Here is a 19,407-nt window from a genome sequence, read left to right as displayed (position 1 = left end):
AACTGCAAATTCTCAGCTTTGAATATTTCACTTTATTTTTAAAGGGTGGTTTTAGCACTTTTAGAACCAGATATATGAGAACAAAACTGGCAGACCCTATTCCCTCCTTTGTTTTGCGACAAACTGTCCTGCATCTGCCTGCCTGTGTTTTTAGTCAGTGAATGAGGTCATAGCAAGCAGGTCTAGCCAATTAGACAAAGAGAAGGCAAAAGGAATTCTAGAAATGGAACTTCTGGGGTCATTTTAAAGGTTTTTATGTTAGTCTTCCCTGGTACTGCTGCTGCTGCTCCATAGAAAACAAGTAGCTCTGGGTATAGCTCTGATTAGGGAGGAGGTTGTCAACCCAAATCCCAAACCTCAGATCTTATTTTATCGCTTCTAACCCCCCCCCCAAAAAAGTGGGGTTTTTTTCTTTGTAAACATTTTTTTTAAATGGCCAGTATCAATGCAGATGAAGCCCATCAATAGTGTACACATATTGCAGGGGTCAGAGCTGTAGCTGAATGTGGGTTATGCCAACCCAGTAACGTAACCCACTGTTGCTAAACCTGCGGGATGGGGCAGGTGATTAAAGTAGTCTATGACATCCTGAAGTGTCGTCCAGTGTTGCTATTCTGGCATATTTCTTATGCTACTGGAGCAATGGACAAGAAGAGCTGGAGTATAGGTTTCTAAGAAGCCTGATCTACCCAAGCTTTGCCACCAGATCTACTAAAGGTGTTCTCTGATGCTGGTTAAGAAAATAAGGAGAGGCTGCTGGATTAGGCCAAGGACCCACCTAGTCCAGCATCCTGTTCTCACAGTGGTAGGGTTGTCATATTTCAAAAAGTGAAAGTCCAGAGGTTTGCTTGTTTATTTGGAGGATTTGCCTTCCCTGGAAAAAAAATTCCTGCAGATACACACGCCTACCAGTCAGTGCACAGAAGACTAGATTAGACAGACCACATATAAGGCCACTTCCTATGTTCCTTGATATTGCAGCACGTGTCACACGAATCTTATTGCACATGCAAACTGGAGAGCAGCTTCCCTTTCGCAGCCACAAAACGTAGCACAAATGAAGCATGCAAAGGAAGTTTGCAAGATAAAACAGTTGTAAATTTGTTTTTGGGAAAATCCTCAAAGCTATGACTAATTTCTACCAGTTTCAAAGTTACACACCATGTGCTTCACGCAGGGAACATTTCTCCACCTTCTTTTTGCCCAATCTGCTGGCTGTTACTCCATCATCTGTCTGAGATTGTTTCATATCTTAGGTTCCTCCATTGTAAACTGCAATTTCCACTGAAAAGCAAAAGCTAATTTTAATTGACAGTGGTCTCATGCTGTTTTAAAAAGAATTATGTTTGTAGTGTTCCCTAGGAACTCGTATTCAAAGTCATGCCCTCACTGATAACTGAAGGTAGAACACTGACCTCAGGCCTAGCAGCCATTGATAGCCTTTCATGTGCTATTTGTAAGTAAAGCATGAAAGAAATATTTTAATGCTGTGTTCAAATGGGGGATCCAGCTTCTATGTCTACATGGAGGGCAGAACTACACGGACATAAGAAAACATGAGATTCCCAATCCCATATTTTACTTGCAAGGAAAATGTGATGATGGGGCAGATGCAAGGGAGAATCAGGGAAGGAAGGAAGTGCATAACTCTGACTTGTAGCACATTATTTTTTCCTTTTCCCTCCTCAACCCTTTTTCCTTTTGTGTTGTGTTTTAAATTATAAATCTGTGGACAGGGACCGTCTTGCTCTCATGTAAGGCATTTTGAGATCCTTTTTGGCTTAAGAGCAGAGTAAGATGATTTAAACGGATAAAATAATAACAACTAACTCTGCCACTTAATTGCTTAGTTTTCCAGTTCTTATTGGTATCTCTGCAGGATATTGTTCTGAAGATGGTCCAAACAGATTGTGGCAGAGAAATTCTGTCGTCTCATGCCCCTGGGAGTAAACCATTGAGCCTTTGAGTCACAAATGCAATGGCACTGTTAATTCAGATCCACGCAGGTTGCACACTATGGATTGGTTCAAGGCAACAGGGACTTCTGCTTCTTCACATGGGCACGTCACCTAGATATGCAGATTATGGAAGCCGAAACAAAAAGATTGAGAGGCATGGCCTTCACAGCTGATAAATGCAATGCACTGATAGCACTTTTGAAGATGATATGCTACTATCATGCTGTGTTTTAGCTGTGGAGCCATCAGAAAAGTTACATGATGCAAGATAAGGGAGAGGATCACTTCCTCCCTCTGTGGTTTGTCTGGCTGAGTTGCTAAAAAAAGGCTGAGCAGAATATCCTGGCAAGCCTGCTGTCAGCATGGACCAAGAAGTGGTGGGGTACATTGTCCTCCTGGTCATCGTTACGCTTTTAAGCGTCGTCCAGAATGGTAAGAAAGAACAAGGGAGGGGGGGTGTCAGAAAAAGAGGCAGACCTGAGCATTAGGCATGGGGTGAGAAAGATCTGAATGAATGCATTTAAATAATAATAATCTGTATTTGTACATGTTGTTTCAGAGCTCCTCTCAGAATCCCGCCCCTCTTTTTGTTGATTTGTCTGGGTTTTAAATTAAATACTTGCAATGTGTGTTCCAGATTCCTTAGCCTAGCAATATTGTCACTAAGTTCCATGTTAAATTAACACTAAGAGAATGGCAGGGGGAAGAACCTCACATGTGGCAGGTCGCAGGCTGGCGGGGATGGAAATGTTCCTTCTGCTGCCTAGGTTGACTGGCAGTGGGAGGTGGGCTCCCTTGGGTGGGGGGGACCAGACTCTTACCTGCAGGGAAACACTGAGCAGGGCTGACCCCCTCACCTAGCATCAGTGCCAGCATCACCTTAGCTGCTCTACACCGATTCAGTACCATCTTGTCGGTACTGACCAGCAATGATCAACTCCCGCCCGGAAACCAATGTCCCCACTGCTGAAGGATGTGTGGATCCAGAATTGGCCTCCACAGTCACTTACGGACTCATTGTTAAAACCGTGTTTATGGAAGACAATCTTACTCGACTACAAGTGATCGCCAAAGAAGAAGAAGCAGTGACTCTGGGGTTTCAGACTGGGGTCTTTCCCATCGCCACTGAGAGAAGCTGCCTGTGGATTGGACCTGGGAACCTTTTTCTTTCAAAGCTGCTGCCCTTCCACATTTCCTCTTCCCTGCTGCACTGAACTTTTTGGGTTCAGTGAGGAGTAGCGAGGAGAGAAGGGGATTAGTGGAGAATGGTATTTCTGAGTTGTTGTTTTTAGAAAAACTTCAACTTACATTCTCTCCAACTCACAGATCCTCACACACAGCGACATTATGCAGTGGTACCTCAGGTTACATACGCTTCAGGTTACAGACTCCGCTAACCCAGAAATAGTGCTTCAGGTTAAGAACTTTGCTTCAGGATGAGAACATAAATCGTGTTCCAGCGGCGCAGCAGCAGCAGGGTGCCCTATTAGCTAAAGTGGTGCTTCAGGTTAAGAATAGTTTCAGGTTAAGAACGGACCTCCGGAACGAATTAAGTACTTAACCCAAGGTACCACTGTATATGCAACAGTGAGCATAAAGTCCAGAAGAAGAACAAAAAGTTTGAGAAGCAGTAGAGGGAGGAGGAGATTCTATTTAGAGCACCAAGCTGCCCTTTCAGACAAGTTTGTTCTGGATCTTGGAGGGACGCTGTTGATCACTGAAACCGTATCTATGTTATAGTGACTAACAACCTGCAGCAAAATGTTTGGGTTTCTCGGCATTCTTCAGATGCCCCAACATGACTCAGAGGGTGCTGTGGCCATGGTGGTAGATGCAGGACACTGATTTAGCAACACAGCTAGTAGCACCGTTCTCTGTCCTGCTCTCCTCTTGAATAAGCAGCATGAGATCAGTGCAATTATGTAAACGAGTCAGGCTCTGTGCCTGGAGGCCATTCTTCTTATGTTAAATTCTCAGGATACTGCAGCAAGGCAGCAAGGAGTATCCGATTCCCAAGCACACTGAATTGGTAACCCAAGAACTACCAATTCAGGTAGGAACCAACAGTTCTTTCTGGCTGAAGGCCTTACTGAAATTGCTGCAGGGCTTTCCAAGGCTAAAGAGACATCGTGTGCATATTTCAAAGAAAAGCACAGCAGTTTTAGTAATGGCTAAGGCAACAGAACTTGGGAGATTTGCAAACCCCTTAAAAACCAGCCTTATGTTTTGGAGTCCCAGCACCATTATTGAAAATTAAAAAAGCAGTTTGAGAGAGGGGGTTTTCAGCAGAGGAATGAAAGGAGTTCTTAATCTTCCCTCCCCAATAATTTCAGTGGCTCTCAGCCGTATTATCAGGCTTAGATTGGTGTCGGTTGCTGCTGGAACCGACTCATGAAAGGTGCTTCTGGACCTTCACACCTTACAAAGACACCTGCAAGACTACCAACAGCAATGCTTGTTTGTCTGGATAGGGATAACATATTCCAGGCATTGATTTTCCATATATATTGACTTTCCTTGTTTTACTATTCCAAATCCCATTCCTTCAAGCCATCCAAAAATTGAAAGTGATATTTGTGAAACATTAAGTTGATATTTTGTTAAGTCGTTGTTTGATGTTACTATGTTACAGAAATATTCTGATTTATAATTTAACTGTTTATTACATCACTTTTTTGGAAAAATTAATTTGCATTGCATTGGTTTATGGAACTGTTTGTTTTTTCTGTCTTTGACATTGTTGCTTAGCCACTTTGGGTTTCCCACAGGTAGGAAAAGTGGGACATTAATATGGAAACGAAATGAAAGTAAGTCTTTCTTTCCTTTCCTTTCCTTTCCTCTAAAACAGCCTTTTTTGCAAGCAAAGTAGAGCAGGAAAGCAAGAACAGTACGGGCAAAATTGTTCACCGTGGCGGTACATCTCCCTTCGAGCGAGTCTTTACAGCCAAGTGAGTATTTATTTTGCGTGTCATGGGAAAGAGGAGTGAAATGGAAAACAATGCAGCTGTAATTGCTGCAGACACAAGGCTTGTATCTAAAGAGAGATTCTAGGGCCCAAATTTGCTTTGATACTATTCCTACCCACCACCCCCATCCCAGAAAGCTGGCCTTCTAAGACTTTGAGTAGATCCACACCATACATTTAAAGCATATTCAATGCATATTTAAAGCACCCAACTTCCCCCAGAGAATCCTGGGGACTCTAGCTCTGTTAGATGTTCCCAGGATTAATTGGGGAAGTCATGTGCTTTAAATGTGCATTGGATGTCCTTTAAATGTACGGTGTGGCTCTTTCCTTCATGTTGTTGTTGGCCTTGCTAGTTAGGAGAATGAGATAAAGTAAGGCTTGTTCTTATGCTCACCCCTTACCTCATCTGCAGTGGCGTAGCGTGGGGGGTGCCAGGGGTGCCGGCCGCACCGGGCGCAACATTTGGGGGGGCGCGTTTGGCCGGCCCTCCTTGAGGAAGCAGGAACCCCACTGTCCTCGGACCTCCTCCGAAGGCTGGCGGTGGGGCGGAGAGACCTCCTCCCGCCGCCAGCCTTCGGAAGGCTGCTCCGAAGCCTGGCGGTGGGGCGGAGAGACCTTCTCCCCGCACCAGCCTTCGGAAGGCTGCTCCGAAGCCTGGCGGTGGGGCGGGGAGACCTTCTCCCCGCGCCAGCCTTCGGAAGGATGCTCCGAAGCCTGGCGGTGGGGCGGGGAGACCTTCTCCCCGCACCAGCCTTCGGAAGGCTGCTCCGAAGCCTGGCGGTGGGGCGGGGAGACCTTCTCCCCGCGCCAGCCTTCGGAAGGATGCTCCGAAGCCTGGCGGTGGGGCGGGGAGACCTTCTCCCCGCACCAGCCTTCGGAAGGCTGCTCCGAAGCCTGGCGGTGGGGCGGGGAGACCTTCTCCCCGCGCCAGCCTTCGGAAGGATGCTCCGAAGCCTGGCGGTGGGGCGGAGAGACCTTCTCCCCTTCGGATGGCTGTCCTGAAGACTTGTGGTGGGAGCAGTGGCGTAGCGTGGGGGTGCAGGGGGGCCTGCTGCACCTGGCGCAACATCTGGGGGGGCGCGGAAGAGACTCGAGTGCTAAAATCCACGGGTTAGGGGGCGCAAATTACTTGCCTTGCCCCGGGTGCTGAGAACCCACGCTACGCCACTGCTCATCTGGCCCAGCCACCAGGATGGATCTGGAAGGTTTTGCTCACATTTTAGATTAACCACAGTTTGTTATGATGTTCATACCTGGACAATACAGTGGTACCTCGGGTTACATACACTTCAGGTTCCAGACTCTGCTAACCCAGAAATAGTGCTTCAGGTTAAGAACTTTGCTTCAGGATGAGAACAGAAATCGTGCTCTGGTGGCACAGCAGCAGCGCGAGGCCTCATTAGCTAAAGTGGTGCTTCAGGTTAAGAACGGACCTCCGGAACGAATTAAGTACTTAACCCGAAGTACCACTGTATGTGGTTAGTCTTAACCATGGCTTGCTGAAATGAGCCAACCTGAAATCAAGGTTTACCTAGCTAACAAACCATGGTTCCGATTAAAAGCTTCCTTCCCCAATTGTCTGTGTTTCAATTTGTGCACCTACGTCAAAAAAAAATTGTAGATAACAGTTGTGACATGAACATCCCTTTGAGACTGCTATTTTTCTGATTTTACATTAAGCTTCCCTGTGATTGACAGGCGCCTTGTCCTTTGCTTCAAATTGCATGGATACATTTTCTTGCTCTCAGTATGACGATATCCCTTTCTAAAAATAATTTCCTAGCCAAAACTGCAGAGATGCCTACCCTACCTTTCTTGCCGTGCTTTGGTGTGCTGGCTTGCTGTGTAGTCAAGGTAATGTATTCAGAGCCCTCTTCACACCATCTCCCTAGGGGGTGTGTACACATTGCCTGATAATGTGCATTCAGTGCTGGATGCAGGCATGCTTGGGAGGGGGCTGTGCACATGATGTTGTCCCTGTGACGTCCCTGGTTAAGCTAGAGTGCATTCTCCATGGTTTTAATCCGTTTTGTGCAAAGAGTGCACATCTCAAGCACTTGCTGCATTCAAATATACACAGAGAGTGTTTTCTTAGGTCACCCCCTACTGGGGAAGACCTCATCATGGAGCAAGACTGGGCCACTTCCTCTCTCCTACAAGACTTCCACAGAATATTGTAATGCACGGGGGGAAGGAGGGAGGAAGGAAGTTACATCATTTCCACCAGAGCTTGGGAGGTGGGTGACTATCCTAATGAGGGGAGGGGAGCAGAGCACCTTCATGTGTACTACTTCATATGCACTCCCACCTGTAAGTACAGACAACACAAGCAGTATTTCCTGCTTTGGGCAACGTTATTGTGCCAAGGGATGCACAACCGCAAATCACTGTTGACAAAAGCGCTCTGCAAAAAAGAGAGAGCCCTGTGCGTTTCGGATCCTGCATGTGTACATAGCCTAGGTTTTGCATTTATCAAGGCAAAATAGCAAATACTGCAGTTTCCTCTCTTTTTTTATTGATACAGCAAGAAAAGTAAAAAGAGAAAACACAAATACCAAAGTACACACAGGAATAACAATAGGCACAATTTTTTCTTAACAAACAGTAAGACATAAATTGGTCTTAACACTAAAGACCCAACCTCCCGTCTAGTCCATATTTCGATTTCATATAACTTATTGCCAATACACACTTTTATCATAATTAAATTTTTCCTTAATATATCTTAATTCTTATATTTGCCTTGCAACTATTACTGAAGTTCCTCGAATGCTGCAACCGAGTTTAAACTACTATATTTCTATTTCCACAGGGCTTGTCCTCTGAAAGCCATAATAGTTAAACCACTTTGAATCGTTGAAACAAAATTAAAAAATTCCTTCCAGTAGCACCTTAGAGACGAACTAAGTTTGTTATTGGTATGAGCTTTCATGTGCATGGTATCTGAAGAAGTGTGCATGCACACGAAAGCTCATACCAATAACAAACTTGGTTGAATCGTGTTCAAGGCTGCATTTTAATCCAAGTGAAGTGACACTGTCTAATGACAAATGCCTTTCCTACTTCTCTTTAGCTCCTGCTGCCTTTGCGGGACTGATGTACTTGTTTGTGAGACAGAAGTACTTTGTCGGCTATATGGGGGAAAGGACACAGAGGTAATTCCCCACTTAAATCTTCTCAAAAGTTCTAAGATGGCGGCTCACTTGTCCATTCCTTGTTCCCCCCCTCCCCCCCCCATAACAAGAGATGTTCTGGCTCTCCTTATGTTATTGGACTACAGATTCTATTGCCGCCCTTTAGGATAAAGGGCAGGGTAGAAATGGAAATACTGTAAATTTAACAATTCCAGCCTATTGGTCATGTTGGCTGGGGCTGATGGGAGTTGGAGTCCACCAATGTCTGGAGGCCCGTCGGTTTCCTGCCACTATTCTAGATTCTCCTAATCAGTTTGTCAGGCTTATTTTGACATTGTGTTTTCCTTTTCACCTAGAATAATGCCTGCAGAGAAATACATGTGGGAAATTGCTTCTTTGGAATGTAGATTTTTCAGTAATTGAAATATGAAAAAAGAGCACTTCTTGTGTATTTCTCTGTGTTTTCCCTCCACGGAGCAAAACTATACGGTCACATTCATTTAAAGCACTCTTATACCACTTTAATGGTCATGGCTTCTAGTCCTAGACTAGACCCTTCACCTTCCCTTTCAATCCTGATTGTATTTCACAAAGACTGGATGTCATGGTGTTATTGTTACTGCTGTATCAGCTCTCAACTGCACACACTGGAGTTGTATGATGTTTAGGCACCATTAGAATTGCAGCAGTCAGTGTCCTCACTGGTGTGGCAATGCAAAATCCCTGAAGGTAAAATGAGTCCACAACCCTAAATCCACAAAACCCCACTGAAGTCAATGGACCTTACACAGAGGGTCTCTGGTTGTCTTATACTGCTTGGCTTCCATATACCCCAGCACGTTCCTGAATTAAATATGCAAGGCTATTGAATTTTGTTTCAAGTATAATCAGTGACTATCATTTTTAATAGCTAGGATAAGATATATACGTCTCTTAAATGGAACAGTCTTGGTTACTGAGATGCATAAATTTTGCCCTGTGCACCGAATTCATCTGCTGATTTACACCTGCGCGGCTCACTCAGAATTAATTGTGCTTGCCAAGACATACATCAGTGCAGAGTTTGACCCCATTAATCTGAACATCTGAGCTCTATTTAAGTTGAGCTTGACCTTCATGACAGATAGAGAGGTTTAGCTCGTTTCTTGCAAATCAATATATTCTTACCTACTGCTTTTTCTCTCTCTTTCTTTCTCTCTTAGCACTCCTGGTTACATTTTCGGAAAACGCATCATAGCTTTCCTGTTCCTTATGTCTGCCGCTGGAGTCCTCAACTATTACCTGGGTTACTTTTTTGGAAGCGATTTTCAAATGTATATAAAAACCATAACTGGTACCATCTCCCCACTGCTGCTTATTCCTTAAATCTCTGTAGAAAGAGAGGGAAGGAGGTGAAAGAGAATGGAGGTCAGTGTGCTTAGCCAATCAATATCCAGAAGCAGATGTTTGAAATGAACCTACAAAGCTGCTTTTAGATTGCCATAAATCCAATGCTGCTTGGGACTTTGTAGTTTTCATTTAACACGGATTCCCCCCCCCCCTACAAGAAAATGATTTATTGTGCACAGTTGGCATGTCTTTGGGAGAAGAGTAATATGTTCCTGTAATTTATCAGGCTCCCTCCTATAAATGGGTTTGGTCACTGAATTCTTAAGTGCAAGGAAAATTTTATGCTGCCATCATTAAAAAAAAATTTTTTTACAAGATTCTAAGACATAATCCTTGGTTTTTTTAGTCTTCTTGAATTTGTAATTCCTATGATAGTTAATGGCACTGAAGCTACCATTTTGGTAGAAATAGAACCAGCCATCTGGCTCAAAGCCCTATTTTAATCATTATCATATTGGCTTAATATACATAAGATAAAGTATGGTATATGTTTTGGAACATGCTGTTATTTTAATAAAGTTATTTACAGTGACAAAACTATTACTTTTATTCTTTGATCCCTGTCATTCCTGAAGTCCACAATGTTTTTATCGGACCAAATCATGTCTAAAGTGCTGGGTGTGATCTTGAGAGGTAACACAAAATCTTCACCAGGTGTAAGGGTTTAAAGCAAAAACAATAAAAATAAAAAGGCATGAAACAATGACAAGCTTTGGTAATATTTGTGAAAACTGGTTGTGTGAACAGGGAACAGATTTAAAGTCACTCAATACTCAAATGATATACAACATTATTTCCTTTTTATATATAATATGCTAATTAACATTGATATTGATGCTTATTAACAAGAACAAGATAAAACTAGAATGACTACCCACTCTTCTGTCCACCCTGTTTTTAATTTTTTTTTCCTGTTCAGAGACTTGTAGTGAACACATAGCAGGTTTCCCCCACTTTTTCATTTTCTGGAGAGCATCGCTTATTCTGCCCCCCATGTTTCTTTTGCTAGTTCTGTTTTAATTCTGGCGAAATTGAAAAGCAATGTGCAATGCAGCACATTCGGGGGGGAGCTGTTTTGCTCATAAAAGAGAACAAGTGTTCATCCTGTCTTTGCATTTCCTTAGATCAAAGTTCATATTTCTTATAAAGCGTTTTCTGATGGCCTTTATTGTCAGTCAGTGCACATAATATGTCAACAGCTACCGTTTAGGGGTGGCACGGCACTGGTGGCATTTTTGTCTCCTGTCTAGTGCAGGATATTTACCAAAATAAACAAACAAAACCAAAAATTCCTAACACATTACAGCAGGGCCACTAATGCGCTGGATGGTATTAATCATATCTTTACAACTTTCTGCCTGCCTAGCATAAACCGGGTATATAAACATTGATCATCTTGTGTAATTGATCTCAGACTGCCTTTTCCACTCACAGAGCAAGCTTGACTGATCAGATTGGACCTGTGGAGCCACAATGTCTGTTCTGTGAAGTATGATGGGTCTGAAATGTTTTGAAATTAAAAAACGAACAAACCAAAAAAACCAGTATGTAATGCTATAAAAGTAATAAAGAAGGGTCCTTTAAGTAATGTCCTTTGCTATAGGGAACGTGTGGCAATCTTAAGCAATAAAGGAATGTGCCACTACCACCCAAATATTTTTAGCCATTCCAAACACCTGCTTGTCTTTATACAGGTGATGCACCTGCTGTTCCCCTGCTCCTTGGAATGGAATTATCTCCACTGCAGTCAGCATCACTGCAGGAAACAGCAGCCCTATAGGGTCAAACCTGACCCATGCTTCAGAGGCAGAGAACAGACTTCCAGGCAAAAAATAGCAAGTTTGCAAGAAGGTGCCATTTGCGATTCATTAAAAATAAGATTTCTTTCATTCTCATGTGGCTTCACAGAACCTTCCTGGCGTCACTGCCACAAAAGAAATCTTTTATAATGACCTCAAGGCTGAGATGTGCCTGGAACCTGCCCTCTTGAAAGCATTCTACACGCTTTCTAATCAAAACCTGATTTGAACCTTGCCTAGCTACCCAGTGAGTGGGACTGAACATAGCTCACTTCATGCGCTGAGCTGATCATTACTACATGAAAATTGGAAAGCACTTTTCTGTAGGAAATAATAAGCACCAAATATTGTCGGTTGCATGTTAGTTTTTATTCATCCTATCGTATTATTTTATATTGCTGTCCTTCTTTTCCACAGATGATATCCGATTTTATTTCATTATGTTTGTGGACTTCTGTGGTTTTTTTGGGGTGGGAGGGGTTGAACATGCTCAAAAAGCTGCATAGAAAGATGTATCTATAGTAAGAACATAAGAAGAGCCTGCTGGATCAGGCCAATGGCCCATCAAGTCCAGCATCCTGTTCTCACAGTGGCTGAACAGATGGCTCTGAGAAGTCCACAAGAAGGACCTGAAAGGAATAGAACTCTGTTGTTGTTGTTTAGTCGTCTAGTAATGTCTGACTCTTCGTGACCCCATGGACCAGAGCATACCAGGCACTCCTGTCTTCCATTGCCTCCTGCAGTTTGGTCAAACTCATGCTGGTAGCTTCGAGAACACTGTCCAACCATCTCGTTCTCTGTCGTCCCCTTCTCCTTGTGCCCTCCATCTTTCCCAACATCAGGGTCTTTTCCAGGGAGTCTTCTCTTCTCATGAGGTGGCCAAAGTATTGGAGCCTCAGCTTCAGGATCTGTCCTTCCAGTGAGCACTCAGGGCTGATTTCCTTCAGAATGGAGAGGTTTGATCTTCTTGCAGTCCATGGGACTCTCAAGAGTCTCCTCCAGCACCATAATTCAAAAGCATCAATTCTTCAGCGATCAGCCTTCTTTATGGTCCAGCTCTCACTTCCATACATTACTACTGGGAAAACCATAGTTTTAACTAAACGGACCTTTGTTGGCAAGGTGATGTCTCTGCTTTTTTAAGATGCTGTCTATGTTTGTCATTGCTTTTCTCCCAAGAAGCAGGCGTCTTTTAATTTCGTAACTGCTGTCACCATCTGCAGTGATCATGGGGCCCAAGAAGGTAAAATCTCTCACTGCCTCCATTTCTTCCCCTTCTATTTGCCAGGAGGTGATGGGCCCAATGGCCATGATCTTCATTTTTTTGATGTTGAGCTTCAGACCATATTTTGCGCTCTCCTCTTTCACCCTCATTAAAAGGTTCTTTAATTGCTCCTCCCTTTCTGCCATCAAGGCTGTGTCATCTGCATATCTGCATAGCACACTCCTCTTCTGCAAATTCCAGCCATTCAGAAGCATACTGTCTCCAGCATGGAGGCAGAACATAGCCCTTTTGGCTAGTAACTATTGGCAGCCTTGTCCTCAGCGAGTTTGTCTAATCCTCTTTTAAAGCCATCCAAATTGGTGACCATGACTGCCTCCTGCAGGAATAAATTCCATAGTTTTAACTCTGCACTGCCTGAAGAAGTACTTTCTTCGGCCTCTCTTGAATCCTCCAACATTCAGCTTCATTTGAAGCCTACAAGTTGTAGTGTTATTCGAGGGCGGTTTATTTATTTATTTTTGCAAGGAATTGTGCTGCAAGAAAGGGTTTTGCATATCAAGCTGTACATTTGAATCATCCAGAATCCCAATATGCTGTAGTTTCGCCAGTGATGGATAGGGAGTTTCTCAGCAGCTTGAGAACAAAGGTGAGTGAAGTTATTGCTGTTAACTATTCCTCTCATCTTTCTCAGACTGCTACTTCTGAAATCAGCAACTTAAAAAACAACAACACAGCCGTATGATGTGCTGCGACGCTCTTCCACGGAGCCTTGATTAAACCTAAAGTTGCTCAGAAAGTGTTCCGCTGTGCAAATGCTTCTGTAATTTTCATTTACTCCTGTACGCGACTTTGCATATATTTGCCTGGTAAGATCTGTCGAGTTTATAGAACAAAGGCAGTCTCAGAAGGGATCCTAAAAGTGTTGCTACAGACATGTTACATTACTACCAAGAATTCATTTCTCCACAAATATAACACAAGGAGAACCTGCACCAAAGTTGTTGTGTGGAGTCCTCCTGTTCAGGGTCCCAGCTAGCTGCACCCTCTCCCAGGATACTCCATTCCATTTCCCTCCCCTGGTTTTTATTTCCCTCCCAAAGCAGTTCTCCAGCTTCTCAGGAGGGTGTCCTTCCCATCTCTTGGTGGCTGCTTGCTTCCATTTAAATGGGGAATAATGTATAGAGATGTCTGGGGTATTGCAGATGGGACTGGCAAGGGGGGCAAAGAGAGGAATGTTCTACCTAGAGGAAATACTTGGCTTGAACAATGGCTGGAAGCACTCCTTTTCTGGAGGGAGGATATACTGCAACATTTTGATGAAGGCTTCACTTGTTATGGGCTATACATAGCATACATAAGCTATCTCATTTACTGGAGCCTACTGGAGCTGTGCTTTGCTTGATAGGTAAAAAGGTAAAGGACCCCTGGACGGTTAAGTCCAGTCAAAGGCGACTATGGGGTTGCGCCGCTCATCTCGCTTTCAGGCCAAGGGAGCCAGTGTTTGTCCACAGAGAGCTTTCCGAGTCATTTGGCCAGCATGACTAAACCGCTTCTGGCACAACGGGACACCATGACTGAAGCCAGAGCGCACCACAGAAACACCGTTTACCTTCCTGCCGCAGCAGTACCTATTTATCTACTTGCACTTATTCGGAATGCGTTATTGCGAACTGCTAGGTTGGCAGGAGCTGGGACAGAGCAACAGGAGCTCACTCCGTCATTGGGATTCGAACCGCTGACCTTCCAATCAGCAAGCCCAAGAAGCTTGGTGGTTTAGACCACAGCGCCACCCTCTATGTGGTGGCATCACACTGCCCCCGGTTGCTGTCTCACGGGAGCATATGGTCACTAGGGATCAATTACTTGTCATGTTCATTTGTTTGAAAGAAAGGCAATGTAGTTTGCTGTAGTGAAGGTAAAGTTATCAATGGAATAGGATCCATTTACTCACTAAGAGCAGGAGAAGAAATAACTTTTAAGACAGAGGGGGAAAGATCCAATTTTAGGATTTATCAGTGGAGCAAATGAGCAAAGCAAGTTACAGAGTTCTCCACAGTGGGTGTTCAAGCAATCAAACCAAAACTGGATTAGATGTAATATCATAAATTCTGCCTCATGGCAGATGACCTTTAAAGATCATTTGAAGGTCTGGAGATCTATATTTCTAGGAAGATAATGCAGATCCATAATACAACAGAGAACTCATTATACTAGTCTCAGTCTTCTGACTCCCAGTTATTTAAATTCATTCTGTGCCACCTCTAGTCTGTATTAATCCAGAGTCAACTGCACCCCAGAGCACATCTATTTATGCCGTTATACTGCTGCTCAAAAGTAACAGTACGTTTCTGAGCACAATTCAAAGTGTTGGTGCTGACCTTTAAAGCCCAATGGCCTCAGCCCAGCATATCTGAAGGAGCATCTCCACCCCCATCGTTCTGCCCAGACACTGAGATCCAGCTCTGAGGGCCTTCTGATGGTTCCCTCACTGCGAGAAGTCATCAGGGTCTTTTCCAGGGAGTCTTCTCTTCTCATGAGGTGGCCAAAGTATTTTACAAAAAGTATTTTACAAAATGTGATTTTGAAATGCTTGCACTTGAAAACATTAATACTACTTGGAAACTTTATCCTTCTGCATTACTTAGAAATTCTTATCACATTCATCATCTTCTATCCTGACTACGGGGAAATGAGATTGATAGCAGCTTGCCCAGTACTGTCTAGGCCCAAGAGTTCTGTTAAAAAAATAATAATACAGCCAGCCAAGTTATTTTGGCACCTGAAGCAGGGAATCCCTCAAGTACCTCTCCCCACCACAGCAGTAAAAAAACACAATGCTAATATTGCTAATGCTACTAATTATTAAACTGCAGTAACAAACAATTTGGTGCCCTTTCATGACACCCGGAGCCAGCTGCCTGAGGTGGCCACCTCACTCTTCAAAAAGGTAGAGGCCAGCCCCTCTAAAAAAAAGCAGGTTCTAATTTAGGGTATTGTTGACGTTTTCCGAATCGATTCAGACCTGCAGCATGATACTCAGTTCTATAAAGCACATAGTTTCTACCTAACATATCCCACATACCCTATCAAAGAAAAGGAAAAAGATAAGAGGCAGCAGAAACCAACCCCTGTGCACATACTGTTTGTGGAGCTTTCAAGGACTCAGTCGCTTCATAAACGTATTTTGCACCTCAATGTAAGCTTTTCACACTATTCTTAGGCCCCATCTGCACTATGCGCTGAAAGCAGTATCATGCCACTTTAAACAGCCATGGGTTCCCCCAGTGAATCCTGGGAACAGTTAAGGGTGTTGAGAGTTGTTAGGAAACCCTTGTTCTGCTCGCAGAGCTACAATTCCCCTAGTTACTTGACTCAGAAAATTGTAGCTCAGTGAAGCTGCCCCCTCATTTCCCCGCTGCATGTTGTATAGGACAGACAGCCTTTCAACAGACAACCTTGCAATAAGGAACCTGACTAATGCAGACCCTGAAATTTTATTTTACCAGAAGTAATAGTGCCATCTACAGGGTACTTTTGGCATAATCCTTTGCAGCCAAGCTGTGGCTAGTGCAGACATAGCTTGTGTGCCAGAGGAGGTCAAAGCCCTCAAGCAACTCTTTATGTTTTGATTCCAGTGAGTCTAACCTGCAGCAAGACTGATTGGAGGCAGGGATCACAGTAACAAGAAGGCTCATCGAGAAGTGGGAACAGAGAGTACTGCTGTATCAAGGCCAGCGAGGAGCTCAGGCTTTTGTTTATTTTGTTTTTAAAGTATTTAGTCTGCCTTGCAGGACTTAAGAGTTATGAAACAAGAGGTGCAGGCACCGTTCGCATCAGCTGTTTTGTGAGAAATGAGCCTGCTCCCCCTTGTCAGTGTTTTTTAAACCCAAGACTGTGATCGATGAAATTATAGAGAAATTTAGGAGTACCTACCCCCAAGTCTTTGTGATTTCTTGCTGATTACTGGGCGATTCATATCTGCTGGCTCAGGTAGGTTGTTCATTTGGTCAGTGTCATTTGGTTCTGTGCCTCTTTCTTGAGGTGTAAAATTTTCCACTGGAGTCAGAAGTAGCCCATTTGTTATTGTTAGAATTTTTTTCACGCTGGAGAGGTCTGGCATATCAAGTGGAACTGGTCCTGAAGATAGCCGTCTCTCTCTTGTTTGAGTACATTTGGAAGTAACCTGTTGACTTTGAAAGTTTTTTCCAAGCTCAGAAGATGGCCTCTGGGTCGTCATATCAGTTATACAGTGATACCTCGGGTTAAGTACTTAATTCGTTCCGGAGGTCCGTTCTTAACCTGAAACTGTTCTTAACCTGAAGCACCACTTTAGCTAATGGGGCCTCCTGCTGCCGCCGTGCCACCGGAGCCCGATTTCTGTTCTCATCCTGAAGCAAAGTTCTTAACCCGAGGTAATATTTCTGGGTTAGCGGAATCTGTAACCTGAAGCGTATGTAACCTGAAGCGTATGTAACCTGAGATACCACTGTATTTGCCCTTATAGGATTTCTCAGCTCAGGCCAGTTCTTGAGGCAGGCTTGTTGGGTAATTAATATTTCCACCCCCATATCCTTTTCATTGTGCATTTACAACGGTTTGTGCTCACGATGGTATCGGGGCAGTTACATGCAATCCTGCTTTCAATGTTGGAATTTGCGGCCACAAGAGGTGATGACGATCATCAACTTGGAGGGCTTTAAGAGAGGATTAGACAGGTCCATGGAGGGTCTGGCTGCCAGTGGCTTCTAGCCACAGTGACTATGTTGGAGGCTGTATGCCTCTGAATATCAGTCACTGGGAATCACAAGTGAGAGAGTACAGTCTCACTCAGGTCCTGCTTTCATGCTTTCCGTAGGCCCCTGTGAGAACAGAGTGCTGGATTAGATAGACCTTGGGCCTGATCTAACAGTGCTTTTCTTAAAGCCCCCCTGACCATTAGGTCCAGTCGTGACCGACTCTGGGGTTGCGGTGCTCATCTCGCTTTATTGGCCGAGGGAGCCGGCGTCCAGCTTCCGGGTCATGTGGCCAGCATGACTAAGCCGCTTCTGGCTAACCAGAGTAGCACACGGAAACGCCGTTTACCTTCCCACCGGAGCAGTACCTATTTATCTACTTGCACTTTGACGTGCTTTCAAACTGCTAGGTTGGCAGGAGCAGGGACCGAGCAACGGGAGCTCACCCTGTCACGGGGATTCGAACCACCGACCTTCTGATCAGCAAGCCGTAGGCTCTGTGGTTTTACCCACAGCGCCACCTGTGTCCCATGTGCTTTTCTTATGTTCTTATAAATACAGTGGTACCTCAGGTTACATACGCTTCAGGTTACATACGCTTCAGGTTACAGACTCCGCTAACCCAGAAATAGTGCTTCAGGTTAAGAACTTTGCTTCAGGATGAGAACAGAAATTGGGCTCCGGCGGTGCAGCAGCAGCAGGAGGCCCCATTAGCTAAAGTGGTGCTTCAGGTTAAGAACAGTTTCAGGTTAAGTACAGACCTCCGGAACGAATTAAGTACTTAACCTGAGGTACCACTGTATATGGAATTAGGCAGATGCATGGCTAATACGTCTATTCAGGCCTATTTGCAATGACATCTAGAATCTCCATGTTGGTCCGATCCATCAAGACAAGCGCTATACTTTAGTCCAAGCATTTTTACCCTGCCCTTCAGCCAAAAAGATTTCCAGAGCGGCTTACAAAATGTCAGTAAATACAAGGCACTTTCCAACGGCATGTTCTGCAGTCATTTCCTTTACTGAAGAAAAAAAGAAATTGAGGGGTAAAGAGAAAAACAAGCAAAGACAGGCACCACTTTTTAGAAGTCACTTTCAAGTACTTAGTTTATTCTTTCCCCGTAATCCCAATTCATTACCTGTCTCGAAACATCATTAATCTGCCAGGTGGATATGACACCTGGCATCTTGCCTAGTGTATTTTTTTTTAACTTGCACATAATAAACAAATAAAGCAAATATTATGGTTCCTCTTTGAATCCTCTTTTTCTTTTCTTGTGCTGCCAGCATCGTTTTGACCAGGAGGTGGCAGTAGGGCTACTAACTGCACCAATATTACAGCATTTCCAGCCTCCCTGCCAAACATGCAAGCACACGCACACTTAAAATGTCATCCACACAACATATGGCTGTCAGGTTTATTTTGTGTGATGTACAAGCAAGACAAAGAGCCGAAAAAAAGAGCTGCAAAGCACAAGGGAAGAAAACAAACCATCTTCAAAGAAGGCCATTGGTTTTCAGAACTCCACCCCATCCTTACCACTGTAGCTGTTTTTAGAATGTTTTTAACTGTTTGAGAATGCTTCTTAATATTGTTCGCTGTTGATGTGTCTGCTGCCCTGGGCACTGTTTGAAGGAAGGATCGGATATAAATTCAATATAATAATAATAATAATAATAATAATAATAATAATAATAATAGTGTTATGTGAACTGCAGCTCTTGCTCTGCCATGGACTACTTCCATGTAGTATTTAAGTCCAAAGGATCAAAATTATAACGTTCTCTTTGCAGCACCCTAAACCATCTTTCATCCCAACCACACTACATTTCTGACATGATTATACCATGAGCAGCCTACTTGTGCCTTCCAGATATTGTGGGCCAGAACTTCCACGGGCCCAAGCCAGGATGAGTTGTAGTTCATAACATGGAGGACACCAACCAGGCCTGGAGCCTCTTCCCAGGTCCCATATACTTCTGAGCCATATACCCTTCATCAGCACTGCTTCACACCCTCCTTGCATGTTTTTGCCTGACTGGAATGTGCCCTTGAACTGCAATCATGCTTCTTGCTTGCCTGGGTAGGGTGTGTGAGAGTGAAGAACATAGCCTACTGTACAATAGGTAAAATTCACATTTATTTATTTTTTGCTCCACACACTTGTGCCTATGACATACACTTCAACATGTCCAGGCCAA

General features: G+C 43.9%; 1 protein-coding gene across 1 annotated transcript; it reads left to right on the top strand.

Moving 5' to 3' along the window:
* The first annotated feature begins 2,111 nt into the window (after window positions 1-2,111).
* Window positions 2,112-10,062, top strand: ALOX5AP (arachidonate 5-lipoxygenase activating protein). The gene is made up of 5 exons (XM_083499028.1): window positions 2,112-2,390; window positions 4,807-4,906; window positions 6,710-6,780; window positions 8,000-8,081; window positions 9,263-10,062. Exons 1-5 carry the CDS (start codon window positions 2,321-2,323, stop codon window positions 9,423-9,425), a joined length of 486 nt encoding a protein of 161 aa, XP_083355154.1. The 5' UTR covers window positions 2,112-2,320; the 3' UTR covers window positions 9,426-10,062.
* The last annotated feature ends 9,345 nt before the right edge of the window (window positions 10,063-19,407 follow it).

This window comes from Podarcis liolepis, assembly GCF_965112155.1.
Source record: "Podarcis liolepis genome assembly, chromosome: 4".
Classification (NCBI taxonomy): Eukaryota; Metazoa; Chordata; class Lepidosauria; order Squamata; family Lacertidae; genus Podarcis; species Podarcis liolepis.
Note: the sequence above shows the minus strand (reverse complement) of the source record. Positions and strands in the feature narration are given on the sequence as shown.

What these genes read in the sequence shown, in the direction of transcription:
- ALOX5AP (XM_083499028.1), top strand. Translation starts at nt 2,321, where the DNA reads ATGGACCAAGAAGTGGTGGGGTACATTGTCCTCCTGGTCATCGTTACG. An exon ending in TGGCTTGCTGTGTAGTCAAG is followed by an intron (nt 6,781 to 7,999) that starts GTAATGTATTCA and finishes ACTTCTCTTTAG; the next exon opens with CTCCTGCTGCCTTTGCGGGA. An exon ending in ATGGGGGAAAGGACACAGAG is followed by an intron (nt 8,082 to 9,262) that starts GTAATTCCCCAC and finishes TTTCTCTCTTAG; the next exon opens with CACTCCTGGTTACATTTTCG.